This window comes from Parasteatoda tepidariorum, chromosome 9, assembly GCF_982258835.1.
Source record: "Parasteatoda tepidariorum strain Cologne lab strain chromosome 9, Ptep-v5.0, whole genome shotgun sequence".
Taxonomy (NCBI): domain Eukaryota; kingdom Metazoa; phylum Arthropoda; class Arachnida; order Araneae; family Theridiidae; genus Parasteatoda; species Parasteatoda tepidariorum.
The window spans coordinates 27,874,720-27,896,786 of NC_141763.1; the positions used below are offsets into that span (position 1 = coordinate 27,874,720).

At 29.2% G+C, this 22,067-nt stretch overlaps 1 protein-coding gene across 2 annotated transcripts in view; it reads right to left on the bottom strand.

The window, feature by feature from the left end:
* Positions 1-3,519: 3,519 nt before the first annotated feature.
* spg (dedicator of cytokinesis spg) overlaps positions 3,520-22,067 on the bottom strand; it is a 61,128-nt gene continuing 42,580 nt past the window's right edge. For both annotated transcript variants that reach the window (XM_071186398.2, XM_043044705.3), the window contains 10 exons: positions 21,718-21,807; positions 20,943-21,047; positions 14,942-15,083; positions 13,714-13,880; positions 12,067-12,414; positions 10,721-10,944; positions 8,307-8,568; positions 6,774-7,023; positions 5,155-5,243; positions 3,520-4,041 (listed from right to left, as the gene is read on the bottom strand). In XM_071186398.2, coding sequence (XP_071042499.2) covers positions 3,670-4,041; positions 5,155-5,243; positions 6,774-7,023; positions 8,307-8,568; positions 10,721-10,944; positions 12,067-12,414; positions 13,714-13,880; positions 14,942-15,083; positions 20,943-21,047; positions 21,718-21,807 — 2,049 coding nt within the window. In that variant the 3' untranslated portion in view covers positions 3,520-3,669. The remainder of the gene's footprint in view (positions 4,042-5,154; positions 5,244-6,773; positions 7,024-8,306; positions 8,569-10,720; positions 10,945-12,066; positions 12,415-13,713; positions 13,881-14,941; positions 15,084-20,942; positions 21,048-21,717; positions 21,808-22,067) is intronic.

Genomic DNA, 22,067 nt, shown 5'->3' on the forward strand with positions numbered 1-22,067 from the left:
ATAAAATATTGCACACTAAATCAGATCATCATATTATTAAAGTTTTACTTTCATGCACGAATGAAATGAGTAAGAACTGATTTTGAATTTGATAAATGAATTTGTAAATTAAAGTCTACCTATAAGCTTTTTTTAATAAATGAATGTTTAATAATAAATCAGTAATCATAGAAAATAAATTTCAATAAAAACATAGAGAATAAAAAAGATTATACAAAATTACATAAAAAAAAACATAACAATAAGAATAATGATATGTATTATAAAAAACATAAATGGATACAAAAAGAGAAGTTTTTCTGCTGGCAACAAAGCTTTTATATATAGATATAAAAAAAGAAATCTAATAATTTTAAAATTAAAAAATGTTTATTGCAAAATATGTTTAGTAGACATAAGCTAGCATGGAATAGAATTCTGAAAAAGGCCAAGGCTGGCACTGGCATGTGGCGCTATTAAAAGAAAAAGAATTTATTCTTTTGAAATAAAACTATAAAATAGAACAGCAAAACTTCATCATTAAAATAATACATAAAAATTAGAGACTACTGTTTGAATGCCAAAAGATTTCAAGCACTTTAGAGAAAATTTTTAAGTTAAAATAAAAAAATAATTAATAATAAATTGCTACAAATATGTTAATAATAAAAATTACAAAAAGCAACACATTTCAGATTTTTTTGCAGCAAATATATAGCTAATTATATTAATCAAATACTGATGCCACAAGTATCATTGAATATATATGTTCCCCCCTTTTTTTCATATGTCTGTAATTTTCCTTTGTTTTATCTTCATATATAAATATATATATATAGGGCCCTATAAATTATGCGAAGATGCGGAATCGCAGCATATCTGTATAAATTTTATTTCTCAGCAAAATGTATTCATTTACCAGATAAATTTTTCCTTAAGGGTTTTTTTTTTCAATTGACACTGCTTGTCTCAATCAGTGCAAAGTTTTGTTAGAAAACAAGTATGTTTCCAAAGACTTTTAGTTCATTGCAGAACACGCTCAGATATTAATGGATACTCTTCTCTTTTTCGAAACATGTGGTGTATCTATTCACAAAGCTTACAATAAGATTTTTTCATCTGTGGTCTAAACTGCGATGTAATTCTCAGGCATCATACCCACGAAAAGATTCACGCAATGTATTTCTTCAAGAAGTGTTTCACAAAACAATTGCAAAGTTGAATACTTATTACTCTCCAGAACTAGACGTATTCAAAAAACGCGGGCCCAAGTTTAGTCAACCTGCATTAAACTTCACGAAAGCTGCTCGAGTTTTCGATCCAGAACAAATAGTCAACCTCAATATTGAAGACAACGATGTATTCAAGAATATTCCAGGAATGAGTGGTCAAGATATAAAACTCGAGTATGCTTACAAAGAATATGTAAAAGAATGTTCAAACCAGGACTTAATTAGATTCTGGAATTCAGAGGTAGTCTCAGAGAGATTTCCAGAACTTACAAAAAAAGCAAGACTAGTGCTCTCAGTGCTTCCTAATTCAGTAGATTGTGAAAGAGCTGTATCCTGCTACGGCCAAATTTTTACAAAACAAAGACAGAGTTTGAAAGAAAACGCAGCTTCTGGACTAACTTCTCTCCATTTTAATAAACTTTAATAATTGCTCTGATGTAGAAAATGGATGTACAATACATAAGAAGGTAAATTAATTCAAATCTTTACTGTATTCATTGAATTTTTTTTTTTATTAAAACAGGAAAGAAAGTTGAACTTTTTTAAGAGATTTTTTTTTCAGTTTCAATTGTTTTCTGGGTCATTCGTAACCTGCATGCATAACTTTTAAAAGACACCGCATCCTTGCCGCATAATTTTTAAAAATTTTCGCATAATTTATAGGGCCCTATATATATATATATAAAACTTATTCTGAAAATTAAACAAAGACAAAATATACAAAATACTTTTACTAGAATTTTATCAATAGATTGAGAATCAATTAAAGCAAAATATCTATTCAATATAACTCATTTTGCATATGGTCAAATAATACTATTAATTTAATAAATTAATAAATTTTTAAAATATATTGCCTTTTTTTCATATCTAATATGAATTAGAATAAACTCAAAAGCTTTACACTGAAAGTAAAATTTTTCAAAATTTTAAAAGAGATAAGAGCATTAGAATGCTTTATCTTAATGTTAAGAAAATTCTATAAAAAGTAAACTATATTATGCATCTTAATTTTTATATATAAATACATATAAACTAAGACATCTTTTAAAAGTCAGAATTTTCCAAATTAAGGAAATAAACTGCTTATTTAAAAAAAATCTTACTTAATAATAAATTATGTTTAAAAAAAAAAACTTAATTACTTAAACTAGGCTAAAATCCTTGGTTAAACAATAATAAAGGTAAAAATTACACATTTTTCCATAAATAATACTTAACTCAAAAATTATACTGTCTAGAATAGATTTTTTACTTCTAAAAATAAAAAAATTAGGCTTTGAAAATGCAAATGTTAAAACTACACCATCAAAATAAAACAAATTCAATTATTTAAAAATTTTACGATATTGCTGAAAAATAGCATGTTTTTTAAAAAAGAATTTTTCTTCATTAAAAATAAACAAACTATTTTTCAAAAAAACATTTCAGTGATATCCACATAAATATCAAATAAAAGCATGTTTTTACCAGCATTTTAAGTAAAAAAATTTCTTTAAAACATACATAAAAACATATTATTAGTAAGCACTGCTTACATGTGTAGAAAAATCTTAATATCACAAACAAAATGTATATAAATAAACTAAATGATATTACCCAATTTTGTGTATACATAACAAAAGTAATTTAAAAATGTAACAACACGTATTTATTAAAACTTTTTATATGGCTCCATTTGAAAAAAAAAGAAAAATTCAGCTGTCTTTTTGCTCCATGCATATAAAAATATATAAAGATCATGAAATTTAATAAAAGTAACCCGAAGAGGCATGAATGGTTTTAAAAATGAACGACAAACAAAGACAAAGCACAAAAATAGCTAGTTTTTCACATAAAAACAATTAGAATTTATCTATACAAGGAACATAATTGAGCGAATCCACAAATAAGAGCAAAAGCAGCCAAGAAAAATATACATAGTAAAAATTTAGAAAAAATATACATAATTAAAATTTATATTTAACTAAATGATGTATACATACAAATGCTAATAAGTAAGACTCTGCATGACTAGAATTTCTATAAGGTAAAACCATTAATGCCTTTTAATATCAAATTTCTACTGTTACTCATCACTGAATTTTTTATTATTAAACATACAAGTTTAGAAATTTTGCATAAAAAAACCTGTTTTTTCACAAGTGAATTTTAAAGAGATCAATACAGTTACTTACAATGTATCTAAGATAGAAAAAAAGTAATTTCTAAAACACAAATTGGCAAAGGCCAATCATGTTATCTATTCATACAGTATAGATTATATATAACTGTCTTGAAAGTATCTGTTCCACAGTAATATGTACTTACAGAAATAACGCGTTGAAAGTATCTGTTCCACAGTAATAGGTACTTTCATGAAATAAAAGTTATTTCATATAAATTAAAGATCTTGATCTGAACTGCATCAAGATCTTTTTCCAAGGAGATTAAGTTAAAATTTTGTAACTTGTGTCTATCAGACACTGGAGGACTCGTCTCTATCGCCATTGAGTTCATCTTCAAGGTCAATACCGCCTTCTTGTGGAATTAGAGGCATGACGCCAGTTGGTATTGACTGGGATCTAATCATTGACTCCGGCGTCCTGACAGGTGATTGATTAGGTGATGTGGTAAGTGAAGTTGGATTGCTGTTACTATTACCGACAGCTACGACTGACTTCTTGTTGGGAATAGGAGGTGGTGTAGGCTCGTTTAAAAGAGGAAGAGCAGATTCTGTAATAGGACTAGGCGTTGAAATAACAGGAGTTGACTGAGAATCAGGTGAATCTGTCATAATAGTGAACTGTTGTAATTCTTTGGATTGATTGGCCATTGCAGGCATTGAGCTCTGGAAAGACATTTAAAATGATCAGGTTAATGCATGTTTTACAATCACTCCTCTTTCAAAGAAAAGTTTTACTTTTTTGCCAGTAAGTAAAACAAAGTTGAACGAAATGCACCCAATGGAAAAATGTGTTCATTATTTTATCTCCAAACATTTAAAGGTAATGAAAATAACTTTTTTTTCTTTTTACTGTTATTTCCAGAAATTCACTTTGAAATAAATCTTTAATTGAAAAATATATTTATTGATCAGTTTTGGAGGTTTTGTGAATAAATTTATTTAAGAATTTAAGAGTGCTTCTTGTAATGCAAATTAAGTTCACTTAACATATATATATATATATATATATATATATATATATATTGATTATAATAAGCAATCTTCAATTAATAACTATAAGCAATTATTCTAAAATTAAAGAAAAATTACTTAATGTTACAATAATTTTTTTCCAGCATTTTAAACATTATACATCATGCATTTATCTAAAAAAGCAGCTACTTTAAACAATATCACTATCCTCGTTTTTTCTTTTCTTTTCTGAATCTCAAATTAATGTTTCGTTGAAATTCTGGTCATCTTCTTCTCATAAATATCAGCATCAATGAATCAGCAAGTTCTTTTCAATCGTATTGATGGATATATGCACATACTATATCTTTTACATAAATTTTTTTTTTTCATAAATGGCTGATCAGGAAATTTAACTTTAAATATAGCTATTTCTTTTTTTATTATGGATTCAAGAAATATTTCATTAAAAATTATTCTAGAAAAGTTTTTAAATATCTGACTGCAAGAAGGAAATTTAAATTCTTCGGAATAAAAATAGTTAGTGGAATCTAAGTTCACCGACAAACATGATTGACTAAAAGAGATTTTATTATGCATAGGAATAGCAAACACAGAGAGAATTCATATTTTTTAAAAACATGGATAAAAATGACAACAATAATAGTACTAATGATTACAAATATCTTTTGATTTTATAAAAGACCATTTAGTGAAGCATTAATATAATTACATTATTTTCAGAAGAAACTAGCAAAACTAAAATTTTAAATGAATAACAAATACACTAATGCATTGCAAAAACAATATCAAATTTTTTTTTACTTTTTTAGTTAGTCTACGTGGAAGAGCAGGTTTGGAATCCTCAGAAGGGGGTACTCCTGTCCAAGAAGTAACCATTCTTTTCTCATTACCTGATGGCAAAAAAAGAAATATTTTAAGTATGTAATAGTAACATTTTACACTGAATTTTAGAAGATTTATTAATGTAACATTTAATTTTGATGATGTTTTCAAACATAGGTCAGGGGAAAGTTTGCTTATTTTTATACAATTAACATAAATTTAAAAAAAAGTTAATAAGGGAAACAAGATCTTTACTTAACTAATAACTGTGCCCACAAAGTATACTGGCTAATTTACAATAAAAATAAACCCTTACTCAAATAAGTAATTAAGTCTGCCGTTAAAGCTTTGCTTTTATTATTGGAATTAAAATTGCAAACAATATCTGATGCCAGGAAATTTAAAACAATTTCTTCTATATTATTTATTTGCTTTTATGAATTTAAAATGAATGAAGTCAAAATCAATAAACACATTTCCTTTAAAAAAGGTTTCTAAACATATGCTAAGGTCAGAACTTTTTCTAACAAGCAAAGAAAATCGACAAATCTAAGCTGATCTAGCTCTTAGTACCAAAAACTGTGATTCACAGTAACCTTCAACAACCAGATCATTACTGATAACTGTTAAATTATGCTTCATAAAATTGGCATAAAAAAAAGGTTGGTATCCCCTGATATTACCATTAACTCCAGATTATCCATTTTGTTGTTTTTCTGAAGCCCAGCTCTAGTACAAAAACTTGCTTGTACAAAATGCTAAAGGAATTATAAACAATTTTAGTAAACAAATATCACTATTTTTTACCCCCTACACTTTAACACAATATAATTTATAAATAGAATAATATGAAATGCTTTGACATACATATCCCTTCTTACTCTGAATTGAAGCATAGGGCTTCTATCATGGCTTTTCATCTCACTCTATTTGTGGCCAGGTATTTTGCCTCTCTCCATGTCTTTCCTATTGCCTTCATTTAGTTTTACAATCGCCCTGCGCCAAGTACTTTTAGGCCTTTCTCTTTTTCTATAGCTCTTAGGGTTCCAATCAAAAACTTGTTTAAATCTAAATTTTTTAGGTTTACTTAAAACATGACCAATCCATTTCCAATTACGTTTTCTAATTTTAGATTTGAAAGTTATTTTTAAAAAAAAACTAAGCATCTGAAACTAACAAACCTCTTCTCATCTTTTAGAGCTGTCACAATTTTATGATATAAAATTAAATGTAACCTTAAACTAAAAACATAATTCTTATATATTATTCATAAAATAAATTTTATTTATTTAAAATAGATCTCTCATTCACAATTCCTAAATTTGTTTTTATGCATAATTATATTAGTAGGGATCATTTTTATTGATGCTATATTTTATTCATCGATCTGGTTTCCATGCCAATTCAAGTGGCATTTCCACACTAAGAAAATTACTCTAACAAAAATCAAAATCGTTTACGAAAAATCATATACCTTCGATAAAATTTTGAAGTCAATGGAGGTTACCCTTAAGAATGACCAACCTTCATTAATGACCATTTTATTGCAGAAAAGAGACTGTTCACTGTATTGTAAAATGAGTAATCAGATTACCTACCTCTTGGAGGCAGGGGAGGAGCTTCTTCTGGTAGAAGACTCTGTTCAGACCAGCTGTTTCTTTCAGATCCTTTGGGACTATTGCTTGGACTAGTTAATGATTTGTCACCCATCCCATCAGGAGTATTCAACCACTTCAAAGGGATGTTGGGGCTCATTAATCGATTGTAAGGATAACCCCTGGGATGAGAGTAATCTTCCCCAGTGTCCTTCATGGGAGAGGTTTGAGGGCGTGATTTGTCATTGCATATCTATGATGAAAATCATATACACATAAATAATTATATCAGTATTATTATATCATATAGTATAATTATATCAGTATAATTATAGCCAGTATAATTTATTAGCATAATTATATCAGTATTATAATTATTATAAATAATTATACACATAAATAACTATATACACATAAATAATTATATTTATTTCTCTTCAAATACCTAGTATAATAATAAAAAAGAAAAGAATTTTAAATTTATAGTTACATAATAGCACTAAATTGAAATAATAATAGTTACATTAATGCAATTGTACTACAAAACAATAAAATGCATAGATTCAAATTATTCAATGAAAAACACAAGTTTAATAATAATAAGAATTTGAAAGAAAAATTTCGAAATCCATAAAATAATTTCGACAATATACAGTAGGGAACCGATTGGGACCATCCCTATTCCGGATAGCTGATTTTTCTGGTTTTCTGAATCGCTGCAAAAAGCCGTTTTTTTTATTGTTAAACCCAACTAAAAAAAAATATTTGGAAATAATCTTAAAAAGAAGAAACAACGATGAAGTAATACACTAATGATTATTTCCAAAATGATGGTAAGGTAAACATCTTTCAAATAAGAAAGAAAAATTTTAAAATCTTATGAGGAAAAAAAAAAAAAATTTTTTTTTCAAACGGCGGGAAAATTTATCGAATTTCGCTCCGGTTTTCTGATTTACGGATAACGGGTCCTGTACTGTATATATATATTTTTAATGTGCAATCATGATCTCATCTGATGATTAAAATAGATATAGTATACTATTTTGCATGTTTTTTGAAAATTGTTTTTGCAGTAATTATTACTATAAATTTCCACGCTGTTTTTAAAATCCAGATATTTTTTTACACAATAAATACATGAATTTGCGAATTTAAGTAATTAATTTTAAAAATAAAGAATTTTTTTTTTAAAAACAATGTTTTTAACAGTACAATATTATAAGCACAATTGAGTAATCACTTCATTGTAAACCCATGTAGTTTTGCAAATCGCTTTTTCAGCAGTTAATGTTACAGATTTCTACATGGTTACTGAAATTATGTTGTAACATAAAAACATAAATAATCTTTTTTGCAACATGAATGATCTCTAATATTGCAACACGTGTATTTCCACATTTATTCTCAAATTTAAAATTGATTAAAATAATTTCTTTCTTATCAAAATTTGAAAAGAAATTGTCACAATTTTTGTGGCTTCCCGATTTTATAAGTCTGGATTTTTGAGGTTATGTTGTTGGTTCAAGAGAATAGTACCTTTGGTTCAAGAGAGTTCAAAGCCACAGAGCGTGGCCTGTTAGGTAATGGAGGAGGATGCAACACTGAAGAAAGAGGTGACAGAGGTATGTTGACAGGAACTTCTTGCGGTTTGTCGGGTGGGTGAGTATATATTTCTTCTTCATCTGAACCTTCAGGAAAGAAGTGACCATAGATACTGGAACCTGATGATGATGATCGATTGCTACCACAAGGGTCCATTTTCTTAGTGGAATCACATGGCAATGGAGGAAGAGGAGTACTAAAATTTGAAATTAGAAAAAAAGAATGGAATATAGTTTACAGTCATGCACATTTTAATCATGCACAAAGAGCTTAAAAAATATTTTAGAATAACATACTTGAGACCTATGAATCTTACTTCAGTTAATGAACTAATCAATGTTTTGTAAAAAAAAAATTCTTAGGTAATGTACTACAATGCTAATGTTTATAGATTTAAAAATAAACATTATTTATAAAATCTTTTGAACATTTGTGTTGACCTTATTATTTCTATCCCTAAATCTTCAACAAAAATTTTTTTTTTGTACTTAAAGTAAAATTATTTCTAGTTTTAAAAATCACATTTTATTAAAGAGATATGCAATGATTAGAAACTGTATTATCTTTAGTAGTAATTAAAATTTTACCACTTTCTTGAGACAATCTTATGATTTTCATAAAACAAGAAAAATGCGTTATAATAGTTTCAATTACTTAAAATATAAAAGTTGTAATCTGATACAGTCAGGGCCTTAAAGAGGAGAAACAAGTAATAATTTCAATATTTAAAGAGGAAAATTATTTTTAATGATAAAAAGAGACAAAAAACTATTTTCTTATAACAGAAAGAAATAAACTATTTCCAATATTAAGTAAAATAATCAATTGCTAAATGTAGAAATTTTTAAAATAAAAATTTTATTTCAGTAATAATTCAAAAACAAAATGTTAATCATTGGGACAGCCACTGAGGTTAATAGGTAGGTAGGTTAAGTCGCACTAGAGCAACACTATGGGTTATTGGTGACTATCTGAGAAACATCACCGAGGATGATTCAAAGAAATGCCATCATAATTTTGATCCTCTGCAGAGAGGATGACTCCTTCGTTTGGGTACCCCAGCGACTTTTTGGGTTCTTCTTCCTTATCCCCAAAGTTAGCAGGGCTAAACAATGTCCATGAAACTCATGACCCGGAGGAAGTCGACCACCAAAAGTGGGTTATTCAGAATGTCCCCCTTGTCTAGACCAAGACAGTCCAGGATATGTTGGGGAGAAGGCTGCATGTTGTGGCACCTGGGGCAGTTTGGGTAGGTTTTAACACTACCCTCGAAAGAAAGGGACTTAAGGTGGCCGCTGATAAGCCTGGTAAGTGCCGTCTGTTCCTTGCGATTGCACCGAATGTTGAGTGCACCTCCTGGACGGGTGCTCTGGTACCAGTGATGTTTGGGTGGTACGAGCCAGGAAACATTGACTTCTTTTTTCTTTTTTGATGCCAGTTCCATGAAGGTGAGTGAACTTGAACTCATCAAAGTTTCTTCTGTCCCCTCCTTAGCCAGCGTGTTGGCGATGTCATTGCCCAGTACCCCAACGTGAGAAGGGATCCATTGGAGGTGGACTTCACGTAATTGTGAGAGGATTTTAAGTTTGTGCAGGATTGAAGCTCCTGTTTTGTCTCTCACCTTCCTCCAATGCGATAAATACTGTATGGAACTGAGACTGTCGAGAATATCCAGATGTTATTGTGATCCTGTAGGGTTAGAAGAGAATCCAGAGCAGTATCAATAGCAATGAGTTCACTTCTAAAAACTGAGCAGTAATCAGGATTCCTTTTGGAGATGTTAAGGGAGTAATTACTTGATTTAATGTAGACACCGCTGCCAGATGATGATGTGTCCGTCTTGCTTCCGTCTGTGTACACCAGTATTGAGTGTTTGGGGATGGAATTTATAACCTCCAAAGCAAGTTGCTTAAGCAATACCGGGTGATCCAATTTCTTGTTAACTTGTGATGAAAGGTGTTGATGGAAATAAACACCAGGAAGTCCTTCAGTTGGGTCAATAATTTGTTTATTAAGGCAATCCTCAACATTACCAGCAAGAATGTTGTTAACTACGGCCTGGCTAAATGGGCTATTCTTCTTTAGTCTTTGGTTGCTGCTCCACCTTTGTAGATAATCTGCTGTTCTGTTTTGATGTCCAAAACTAGAGAGCTTGTTAAAGTATTTAGTTAGTATTTACTTTACAGTGGAACAGTTTAGAGGATTGATACCGCACACCCTCGGTCTCTACACTGGATGATTAAAGTGGTCATCTACTCGCTTACTGAGCCAGTAATGAGCGTGACTTTGAAGAAAGAAAGATTTATTGACTAAATTTTAAATAAATACAGAGGTAGGAATTTACTTACTTCACAATAGAAGGCTTTCTGTAATCTGGAATTTCTGTAGAGGGTGTGGGTGGCAAATCCCCTCTTCGGTTAATGGTAAATCTGGATGCTAAACTTGGAGAATCTACTTCTCTAATCGATTGTTTCATCACAGAGAAACGGTCAACCAACCGCCTATGTAAAGGTATCACTTCAGGTGGCGCAAGTCTTCCGTGAAGTGATAAACCACCCTCCAAAATTTGTACCTGTATAAATGATGTATGCAAATCATTAATAATTTTGTGTTAGGTAATCAACATTTATTTTTATTCATATTTAAAGTTTTTTTTTCTTATTAATTTACTAACTAAGTTTGCATTTTCGATAAAATGCCTACAGGGTAAAAAAAAATCAATAACTAGAAATCTGTGAGAACAGGGTGCATAGCCAAATCTTTCAACTAAAAATAAGCACCTTATAAGCATATTTTGCACTTATTAAGCACTCAAAAAATATTTTAAAGCACTATATATATATGGGGGACCAAAAAGTAATGTCGTTTTGGTGCATTAAATATTTGTTAGTCTTAAAAACGAATTCATTTTTTCAATCCATTTCGATCTGGCATTGAAAAGTTCTTGTTAATGAGGGCAAATACATTATTGATTAAAAATAAAATCTTGATAACAAATATCGAATGCACCGAAATGATATTACTATCTGGTCCCTCAAATACTAACAAAATGCAAAATAATTTTTTAAAGATTTTACATGGTCATGATAAAAATGACCAGTTTCTGACAATGAACAATCTTTGACAATCTTCTGATGATGACAATCGTCTGACAATTTCTTGACTATATCAGCCATTATAAAAAAAATCAAGAGGTTTTTCAGTTTGATATCAGTAGGTGGAAAATGAAGCCGGAAATGAATGAATGAATGCAGCAGAGTTGCAAATGAGAGTGCAAGAATCTCACCGAACCCAGCTTAGTAGTTGCACATATGTACTCGCAAGTATTTCATCAAACATGCAAAATAATTGGCATTTTTTTCTACACTATGAACCGACAGAACGCTAAAATAATTAATAAATTGCGGTTGAATGAATTGTAAAAACGTAGAATAGAGCAATAAAAAAAATAAGCACTGAATTGTGAAAACGCTAAATAGAACAATGTGAAAAGAATGAGTTGCATAATACGTGGCTAAAAACAACTTGGTAGAGAAAAAAATCTCATTTTCAAAAAGGGAAAATTAACACCTTTAAGGGCTTTTAAAAAACGAAAAAAAAAGCACCTTTAAGCACTTTATAAAAACGCTACGCACCATGCCTTATATTTCAAGGGGGGAAAACTGCCTATGTAGTTATGACAAAAAAAAAATACCTTTTCAAGGATGAGAGACTTAAGCTTGATGATCTTGTGAGTTTCTTCAGGGTTTTGTAAGCTGAACTCAAGAGTGAAAAAAGCCTCTTGATATTTTGCAATTCCGCCATTCACAGCAGCCTCAATGACACCCTGAAGACGCATGCTGAGGGGACTGATTGAGCGGCGAGGCTCTGCTGTGTACTGTGCAATAAGTTTGCGTAGCTCTTTGTTCATGTGCTCCACTGTCTCACATGCATGTGTTATGGGAGAAAGTTCCACCACATGCCAATTGATAACTTCAAACCATCTTAATATTCCAGGGAGTTGGGAAGCTATAGTTAACGTTGTCCGTTCTATCCACAAGCTCTAAAAAAGCAATAAATATAAAAGAAAAATAAATTTAAAAAAATAAACAGAGATATTTATCAGTAGTAGGAAGAAACTACATTTTTTAAAATTTAACAAAAACATAGCTGCCAACATGGATAAAAAAATTCCAGTGGGTTTTATGAAACAATATAAATTTCATGATAATTGTTGCATAATATACTAAATATTTTACACTCGGGGAATTTTAGAGATTTTTATAGTCATCAAAATAGAAAAACTGCAATATTTTCCACTTATAACCTACATCAAACATGCTTAAAATGTTATGCATTATGTTTACTCATAAATTCAAGTATTAATTGCTTAATTTAGCTACTTTGTAATTTTACATGAAGTTATTAAGGAAGTTATTAAGGAAGTTGATAAACTGAAACATATTCCATATAAAATATTGTAGTTTTATTTCCAATAATTTTAATGATTCATCTTTTCTATGTAGTATTAAAGATATTACATTTATTCTTTGAAGAAATAATAATCACACATTTAATAAATGTTTAAAATAGAATTTTAAAAATAAATACACTCAAAAATACAGTTTAAAGCTTCGAAATGATAAGACACATTTCCAAATTGTGCATAAAAATAGTTCTCAAGTTTTGCATGAAAAACAACACAATTTCTATGAACACAATACAATAGTTTCTGTAACCTGTAATGTTATCGAAAGGAAGTTTGAGAAAATTTTATAGTATCTAACTACAAACAATACTAAAGAACAATTAAATTTTAAATTTTTTCCTCTAAAAAAAGTTTGGCTTAGAAAATTATTCTTTCAATTTAAATAAGTCTTTGATACAATTAAATAAGTCTTTGATACAATTAAATAAGTCTTTTTCAATTGAATAAGTCTTTCAATTGCCTCTTCAACTCATATGAATTATTTTTGGCATAAATTATTTTAAAGTGTTATTATCTATTACATTTTATCAATGGTAGAACATACACTTGATAATAAAGCTTTATTTAATTTTAAGTTTTACCTGAAAGTTTTTTTTAAATGTCAAGAAAAATTAAAAACTTAATTATTAATTAAATAGTTTAAACTATTCAGAAAATATTTTAGTGAGTATAACTGTAACAATATTTCTTTTTCATTAAATCTTACATAATTTTTAATTTAGATATTTTTTTTTACATAAAATTTCAAATTTTTACTAATTGAAACAAAAAAGCAAGATTTTTTTTAGCAACTTTCCAATTAATTTCACGACATATAACATTAAGTTAAAAGATCTCATTCAAAGTAAAAAATAGAAATTTATGCAATGTTACCTTAAACTCATTATCTTTATCAATTTGACCTTTTTGTACTGGTCGATCAAACTGAAAGGACGAAACATCATTAACTAGGTAGTAGCTGATGATTTTCTCAGGAATATCTCGATTTTCAAATTCAGGACGTGTTTTGGGTATGGGTTTAACATTACAAATTTGAATATCTATTTCATATAGGAATGTATAAATAAATCAATGAAAATTTACTAAATTTTTAAAATACAGAATGTGTTTACAAAACAAACATTGTTTTATTTATTATTTTAGAAATGATATTTTCATCAATTACTATACTACTATTAAACACATTTTAACAATCATTAGCCATAACCAATATACTTATCATTTGATAAAAAAAATCACAAACATAAAACAGAACTTCTGGAGTTAATATATTCGGACAAGTCTGTACAGATATTATCAATCAAAATACTAATTTTTAATTAACACACATTAAATGACATGCATATTTTTAATTAAACCCCTACTAGGCCATGAGTGCTCCCATTGTGGTAAAGCAATGATAAGCATACTACTACCAGATTGAAATAAAATAAATATTTGATTTTGATTTGTAATAAATATAGATTAAGTACATTTGAAACAAATTTTCAGCAATTATTAAGCAATGCCATTTTATAAAGTCAGTCTTAAGTTTGTACTCTCAGTCACTGATGACTGGCGTGACCTAACCAGAAAGTTCTGTGTTAATCACCGATAATCGACATGGATTTAACATGCTAAATACAGCAGAACATGCTAATCAGAATGCCGATAAATAAAGTTTTTTTTTATCAACTGGATTAATCAAGGACCCTGTTTAGAGAATTTATTGAGTCAATCTGCTGCACAATTTTTACCTAAGCAAATTTGACTGCGATACTGGCCCAGTCAGAGAGAGATTATTATTATAAGCATTCGGCTTAAACTAACATAATAAGCAAATTTTGCATAAAAAAAGCTAAAAATTTGAATGAAGAGTTAATGCCATTAAAAATTTATGTACCTATGATCGTTTTTAAATTGAATTTGAAATACTTTTTAACAAATCCTTGGAGAAGCCCCAAAGGAATTTGATACAGAATTTTGCATAAAATATGACAATAAAAAAGCAGATGAAATTTTCTAAAATCATAATGAAGTATATTTGCAGTTTATCTAAAAGATATATAACATATTCAATATCAATGAGAATATTTGGATATTGAAAATACTAAAAGGATACATTGTCCATCTGAGTTTAAAATGCTGTCATCAGGGGTTGTACTTTTCATCAAAATTTGAGCTTGGGGAAATTCTGTTTGTAAACGCTGGGTAAATGCTCCTATTCTTTCATATTCTAGCCCTCGATACACAAACACCTTATTCTATGTAAATAAATTGCAAAATTAATATACAAAATAACAATCGTAATAAATAATAATGGTTGCAATGTGTAAAGTAATGATAAAAATAATACTGTCTGTCCATCACAAACTGGGGTCCCAGACATTAGACATGCTGAAAACAGTTTATTACACTCTCTGTAGGTGTGAAAGCTGCTGCTTGTGTAAGTATAAGTATATTTATAGATTCATAAATGTGCAGATAGGCATCTTCTGCCAAACATATAAAAGAGCTCATTTTGCAATGGACAGACAGTAAATAAACTTTATTGAAATATCATATCAAGATGCACATATAATGTCTTTGTCTAGTATTTTCCTTTCGCATTATGATTTTATTTTATGGCTGATTAAACTCATCTTATTAGAGACCATGAGAAAAAATAAATAAAAACATCCATAGTTAATTCTGTTACAGTTGTCAGTTTATTTAGTTGTGTCGATAAAATAGAAAAAAAAAGTCATTAAAAGCTGTACTTTATTGAAATGAATAAATCTTAATTATTAAAATTTAAGTATTAAAAAATATTTTAGTGCATATAATTTTCTAGCTCAATGAAGGATTCAGTGAATCATATTTAAACTGACCAATTTAATTATCTAATAACACAGGCCTGCGATGAAAAAAATACAAGGGGGTCTGATAGCTGAACTTAATGTATTTTTTGTTGCTGAAATGGAAAATAATAATGAAAAATGTCCATCACGTCACATGTTTCAGAAAAATTCTATTTTACTGGAATTTTTATGAACAATTACCATAAAAAAAATTTCGTTTTCGAATTTCTTCCCTTCTTGACTGACCAGCATTCTACTTTGGTCAAATCTACAAAAGTACCCCTCTATCACTACTTCCTGTCACAATCTCTCTCAACCAACAGCGTCGCGAGAATCCTTATCTAGGTTCGCTGACCTCTCAGAAACACTAGCAAGTGTAATAGGGAGTCATTTTAAAGTTTACTTTTTTCTGTGCGTTTCGTGAAACATGGCTTTGAGTTCCAAGACATTGTGAAAATTTCCCAGGTGACTCTTGTTATACATGCGGAGAATATAGTGTTGTTAAAAATCGCATGAGGAGCAATTCAGACTATGTAAGACAACTTTATCTCGCATATTTTGACATGAAACTCTTGGATCAGGACAAATCTTGGGCATCTCATGAAGTTTCTGCGCAGTGTCTCAATGATCTACGCTTATGGCATCAAGGAAAGAAGACTGCTTTACGATTTGGAATTCCTATGACGTGGAGGGAGCCCCCAAACCACTTTAATGATTGTTATTTTTGCTCCTGTCATGTTCGTGGGTATAACCGGAAAAATCAAGGATTGATATCTTTTCCAGATAGTATTCCATCGGCCATACGCCCCGTTCTTCATGGACCTGATGTGCCTGCGCCTTTGCCTTCAACTGAATTACCAAATCTCTTCAGAGTCTTCAGACTCGAAACATCCAGAAGTTCAAGGGTCCGATATCGAATATAAACCATCTCCAGCCGGTTTACCTCAGCCCTCCTCTCAGGTTGAGTTTAATGATCTGACTAGAGATCTTGGCCTTTCGAAAGAGGCAGCTGGATTGCTGGCAGGCTCCAGACTGAAAGAAAAAAACCTATTGGCCAAGGGAACATCTTTTTATTGGTACAGGAATCGTGAAAAGGAATTTATTAAGTACTTTGATGAGGAGGAGAACTTGATCTATTGTTCTGATGCTCCTGGATTGATAAGCAAATTTGATGTCATCTACAAGTGGATGTGTGGAGGCTGTTTATAGATTCATCTAAAAGAAGCCTCAAAGCTGTTCTTCTTCATCATGGGAGCTAGTATGCTAGTACCAGTTGAGAACTCAGTATATTTAAAAGAATGCTACGAAAACCTGACTCTCGTCCTGAACAAAAGAAAATATATCGACCACAGTCGGACCATTTGAGGTGATTTGAAAGTTATCTCCATGCTTCTTGGTCAACAAGGGGGATTTATAAAGTTCTCATGTTTCATTCGTGAGTGGGACAGCCGTGACAAGACTCAACATTGGGTCAGAAAAGAATGGCCGAAAAGACAAAATCTTGAGCCAAGCACCAAGAATGTTATTCGAAACAGGTTATTTGATCCGAAAAAAGTATTGTTACCCCGCTGCATATAAAATTAGGTGTAGTGAAGCAGTTTGTCAAGGCTGTTCCAAAAGATGGCAATTGTTTCAAATACCTGTGCAAAAAGTTTCCATGTTTATCCCAAGCTAAGTTGAAAGAAGGAATATTTGTTGGTCCATATCCGCAAACTCATGAAGGATAAGGAATTTGAGACTAACAGAAACGGAAAAAGAAGCTTGGGTTGCCTTCAAAGATGTCGTCAGTAAATTTCTGGGTAATTATATGGTTACAATTCTGGGATCCTGATTATAAGGAAATTGTAACGAAAATGCTGGACAAATTTAAAACGTTGGGTTGCTCCGTGAGTGTAAAAATGCATTTCCGTCACTCACTTGTGGACTTTTTCCCTGGAAATTTAGGAGCAGTCAGCGAAGAACAAGGGGAAAGGTTCCATCAAGATATCAGAGATACGGAGCTTAAATATCAAGGAAGATGGGACAAGAACATGTTCGCTGACTACTGTTGGATGATAGCTCGGGATGAACCGGAGATTAAGCATAAAAGAAGATCATCAAAAATAAGTTTCAGAGAAAAACGAGCATATACTTAAATAGAAACTTTTCTTTTTTGTTTTTTGCTTGTTTTGTTGTTTGTTTGTTTTGTTTTTTGTTTGTTTTGTTTTTCGTTTCAAACTTTCATATACACATACACAATATTTGCTATTCTTGGTTAATCGTCAATTTTGCGTGAGTTATCTCAATAAAAACAAATTAAAATGGTATGTTGGTGATTTTCTTCTAGAAACTGATGTAAAAAGTTAGAACACAAGGAACTTATTGCTTTTCTTCCGACCAGAGGTAACTTCTGCTGTCTGGTTACAGTATTTTTTATTCATTTTAACCTATAAAAAGTTAGCTGATAGCTCAAAAATCAATTTTCTTTCCCAAGATTAATTTTTACATAGATCAAAATGAATGAAGAGAACAGTTACCGGGTAGTACATGCAAAATTGCTTGAGAGAATTCCTTTCCAAATAAGATTTTAGTAAAAACATTAATATCGATTTTATAAAAAATCCTGATGTGATTGGTAAAAATGAGGGTCATTTTCGAAACCAGCGCATCAAATAACATATAGATCAACAATAACTTCTCTTGTATTTTTCAAAAAGTTCAATTTCGCAGGCTTGTGTAATTTGATATTTAACTGTATAACAGTAACTAAGAAAGGTAAAAGAAAAAAATTTATAACCAAATATTTTTTCACAATACATCGTTACACTTTCCTATTCATACAACTTCTTTGGAAACCAAAACTAAAAATGAATAGTTCAATAGTATTCTGTTTCAACACACAAAACTAGGAGCAGGTTTTGAAAAACCAGGGTATATTATTTTTACCTTTTAAATAAACCAAATAAACACAAGTGCTTTTTTTTATTCTTAGTAACCAAATTACTATTTAAAAGTACATTGTTTCTGATCTGGATATACTAAAATCTGAGGTCATTTTTTACGGAATCAATATTTTTAACAATCATACAATCTTTCAAAGTATAGTTCCAAATCCTTGAATTTAATTTCTTACAAAATATAACTACAAGGTACAATTTTGAATAGAGCATAAATGGTTTCCAAACAAAGGAGAAACAAAAAAAAAAAAAAAAAAAAAAAAAAAAAGGACAAAAATACCTTTTTTTATAGTAAAAATAATCTATATTTTTTCAAAGCTATATTTCTTAATTCTACTCCATTTTCACCTAAATTTTAGTAACAAAACTGGTCAACTTACAGAACATGAAGTTTTATAAAGAAAAATTATAATCAATCAAGTTATCTAAAAAATGACTTTGCATTTACAAGCTTTATAAACTGTAAATAATAAAAAAGTGTTAAAAGGTTTTTAAAAATATTTTATTTTCAGCATATTATTTGAATCTTAAGTGCTCTTATTGTTTTACTGATAAGCATATGATTTTTTTTTAAATAAACGAAAAATATTTTCAATAACTGAAATTTTAAATCCTAATAAGCCTGGCTAAAAGCACTCAATTGCGTCAAGGCACTGTTTCCTAAAGCACAAGATTGTCAATATAATTCACCAAACTTGAACTCAATTAATTTTGGAGAAAAGGATTTGTGCTAAACATCATTGTGCTTTAGAATCTACTAAAAAATTCTGCTCACAAGGTATAGGACAAAGTTTTAAAAGTTGAATTATGTTCAATAGCAGAAAATTTTGCGATATGTTTACAGTATTGGGTATTTTTTAAATTAATAATTACTTTATATGATTATGTAAAAAAGAATAATTTGAGTTAAAAAGTATTTTAAGTTAAACTATAATTCAAAAAGTCACTGGGTGTATTTTTTAGATTCAAGTAAAATTTATTAATAAAAGTATATTCAACAAAGCATTAATAAGATTATTGATCATACTGAATTTATAAAGATAAGTAAAGAATTAAGTAAAGTAAGAAAACTTAATGAATTTATATCAATTATGTAAATTAGTGAATAGCTCCTACTAAATTTTTATAATTTTTTTTCTTAGTTCTGTGTTTCTTTAATAAAGTGATAAAAAAATTTTTCAATAATTTTAGAATGTAAATACAATAAGTATTGAAGCTAAACATTTTTGTCAGAAGTAAATTATTAAATGGTCTCTACATTTGCTAAAAATTTTAAAATCTTGTCTTTAAACATTATCGAGTTTTTTTTTAATTAAATAACTTAATAGCACTAAAATATAAGTAATAAAGAACAATAAAATGTTTAAAAAATGTTTTTATACGAATAGTAAATATTACCTCAGGTAAAAAAACTCAACAAATTCCTATATTTATTAAATTTAATGAATAAAAAGGAGATGGTAATCGTGAGATGAGGAAGCTTTGTGATTCTTGACTGCTTTAGAGTCACATGAAATTACGTAATTAGTGAATGATCCCCACATTACGTTTAAAGATTATGGTAGTGATCATAAACAGAATAGCACAAGAAGGCCATTGGTTTACCAGTGACGAAGATGATACCACTTCACCAGCGATTAAATTAACAAGAGTAAAAAAATTTTATTTTGCTATCAGGCAACATTTTTTGGCATGTTTAATTGGTCTCCATTCAAGAGACCAATTAAATCAAGAGACCAATTCACCCAAAATTCAAGAAATTTTTCGGTTAAATTTCAAAAGGTGGAAAATGGAAGACTGAAATTGAGAACCTCATGCAAAATGCAGCAGAGCTGTACAAAAAAGTGCAAGAATCCTTTCCAGTGAATCCAGCTCAGTGTAAGCACATGTGGAACGTATTTCATCTAACATGTAATACATTAAAGCCAAACGTATTTCATCAAACATGTAACATACAGATCAACTGTATGCCAAAATGGATTGTGGTTAAATGAATTGTGAAAATGTTGAAAGGAACAATGTAAAATTCACGCTTTTTGAGTGCTTGGTATCGAAAATTAAGGTAAAGTTAAAAAAAAAAAATCTCATTTTGAAAAAGGGGAAATTAAGCATGCTACACACCTGTGTTTAAATTGATTTTCATCACCATGTAAAAAGAAATTTCAATTAATTTATTGAAAAAACACAATATAAAAACAATAATTTGATTTCTGGATTATTAAGTAACTACTAGTCAAAACAATGAAATTACATTTCTTTAGAGCATTACAAAGATATCAAATATATTTAAATACATGCATGTAATAACAAGAAAATTTAAAACAGTTTAAAGTTCTAATTTGCATACCCTTAAAAACAAAGGAAATCCACATCCATAAAATCCAACTCGAAAATATTCTGGCTCTGGTCGAATTTGGTTGAGTATATTGTCAAAAAATTTAGCCTGTGTTTTCTAAAAAAGAATCAAAAAAATATTTTAATTCATTTCACTGTTCCAAAGTAAATACTCAATTTTCATTGAATTTCAAACAATTAAATCACAGCTATTATCATTAGTAACACAAATATTCTTATTTTAATCTTTTATGCGGTTTTAAAGATTTATTTTTTTATCTTGTTTAATTAGAAAAACTATAATTATTGATATATTATCAGTAGGAAATAAGTTTTAAACTATGCCTGTACTACGCTTATCCTGATTTAAAAATATAGCAAATTAAGTTCAATCAGTAGTTTGCCTTTAATAGCAACAAAGGAGCAGATATAATTACTTCATCTCAGCTTACTTTCATTTGAAAAAAAAAATATTCTTGAATTAAATACATTGAAAAGATATTTCAGGCATAAATAGTATATTAATATTTGTGCTCTTGATTAAAAGTTAAAAAACTATAAGAGTAAACCTGCCAATAAAAAATTTCCATAAATATTAAGACTTGAAATAGATAATATGTCAGTCAAAATAAAAATGTTACCATGCTGCATAAAAACTATCGAAGATGTATTTAAAATAAATTAAAATTTAATGTAAATATACAAGCATAAATCACTAATGCATTAAAATGAAATAAAAAAAAACAAGCAGAGAACCTAAATAATAAATGTTGAGTTAGTTTACCTACCAGAACATTACTTAATTTTGCATAGTCAAGCAACTTCTTTTCATACAATTCAGCTAATTCTTTGCACAAAGGTATACCTTCTTCCCAACACTAAAAATAAAAAACAAAATTTTTAGGTGACTGTTAAAAAATCAGAAGAATATTATGAAGTTCAAAGTTTCTGTTTCAAAAGTGAATAAAAATATACTGAGATGCTGTAAGAGTGGGACAAGCTGGGTATTTGCTTTAGGTTTTGCACTAGTTATATTTAAAAAATGAACAACGTTTTTTGTTCAATAATTATAGATTATTTCATATTATTTTTATTATTATTTTGTGTGGAAAATAGATTTAAAGGTTTTTCTCTTTTT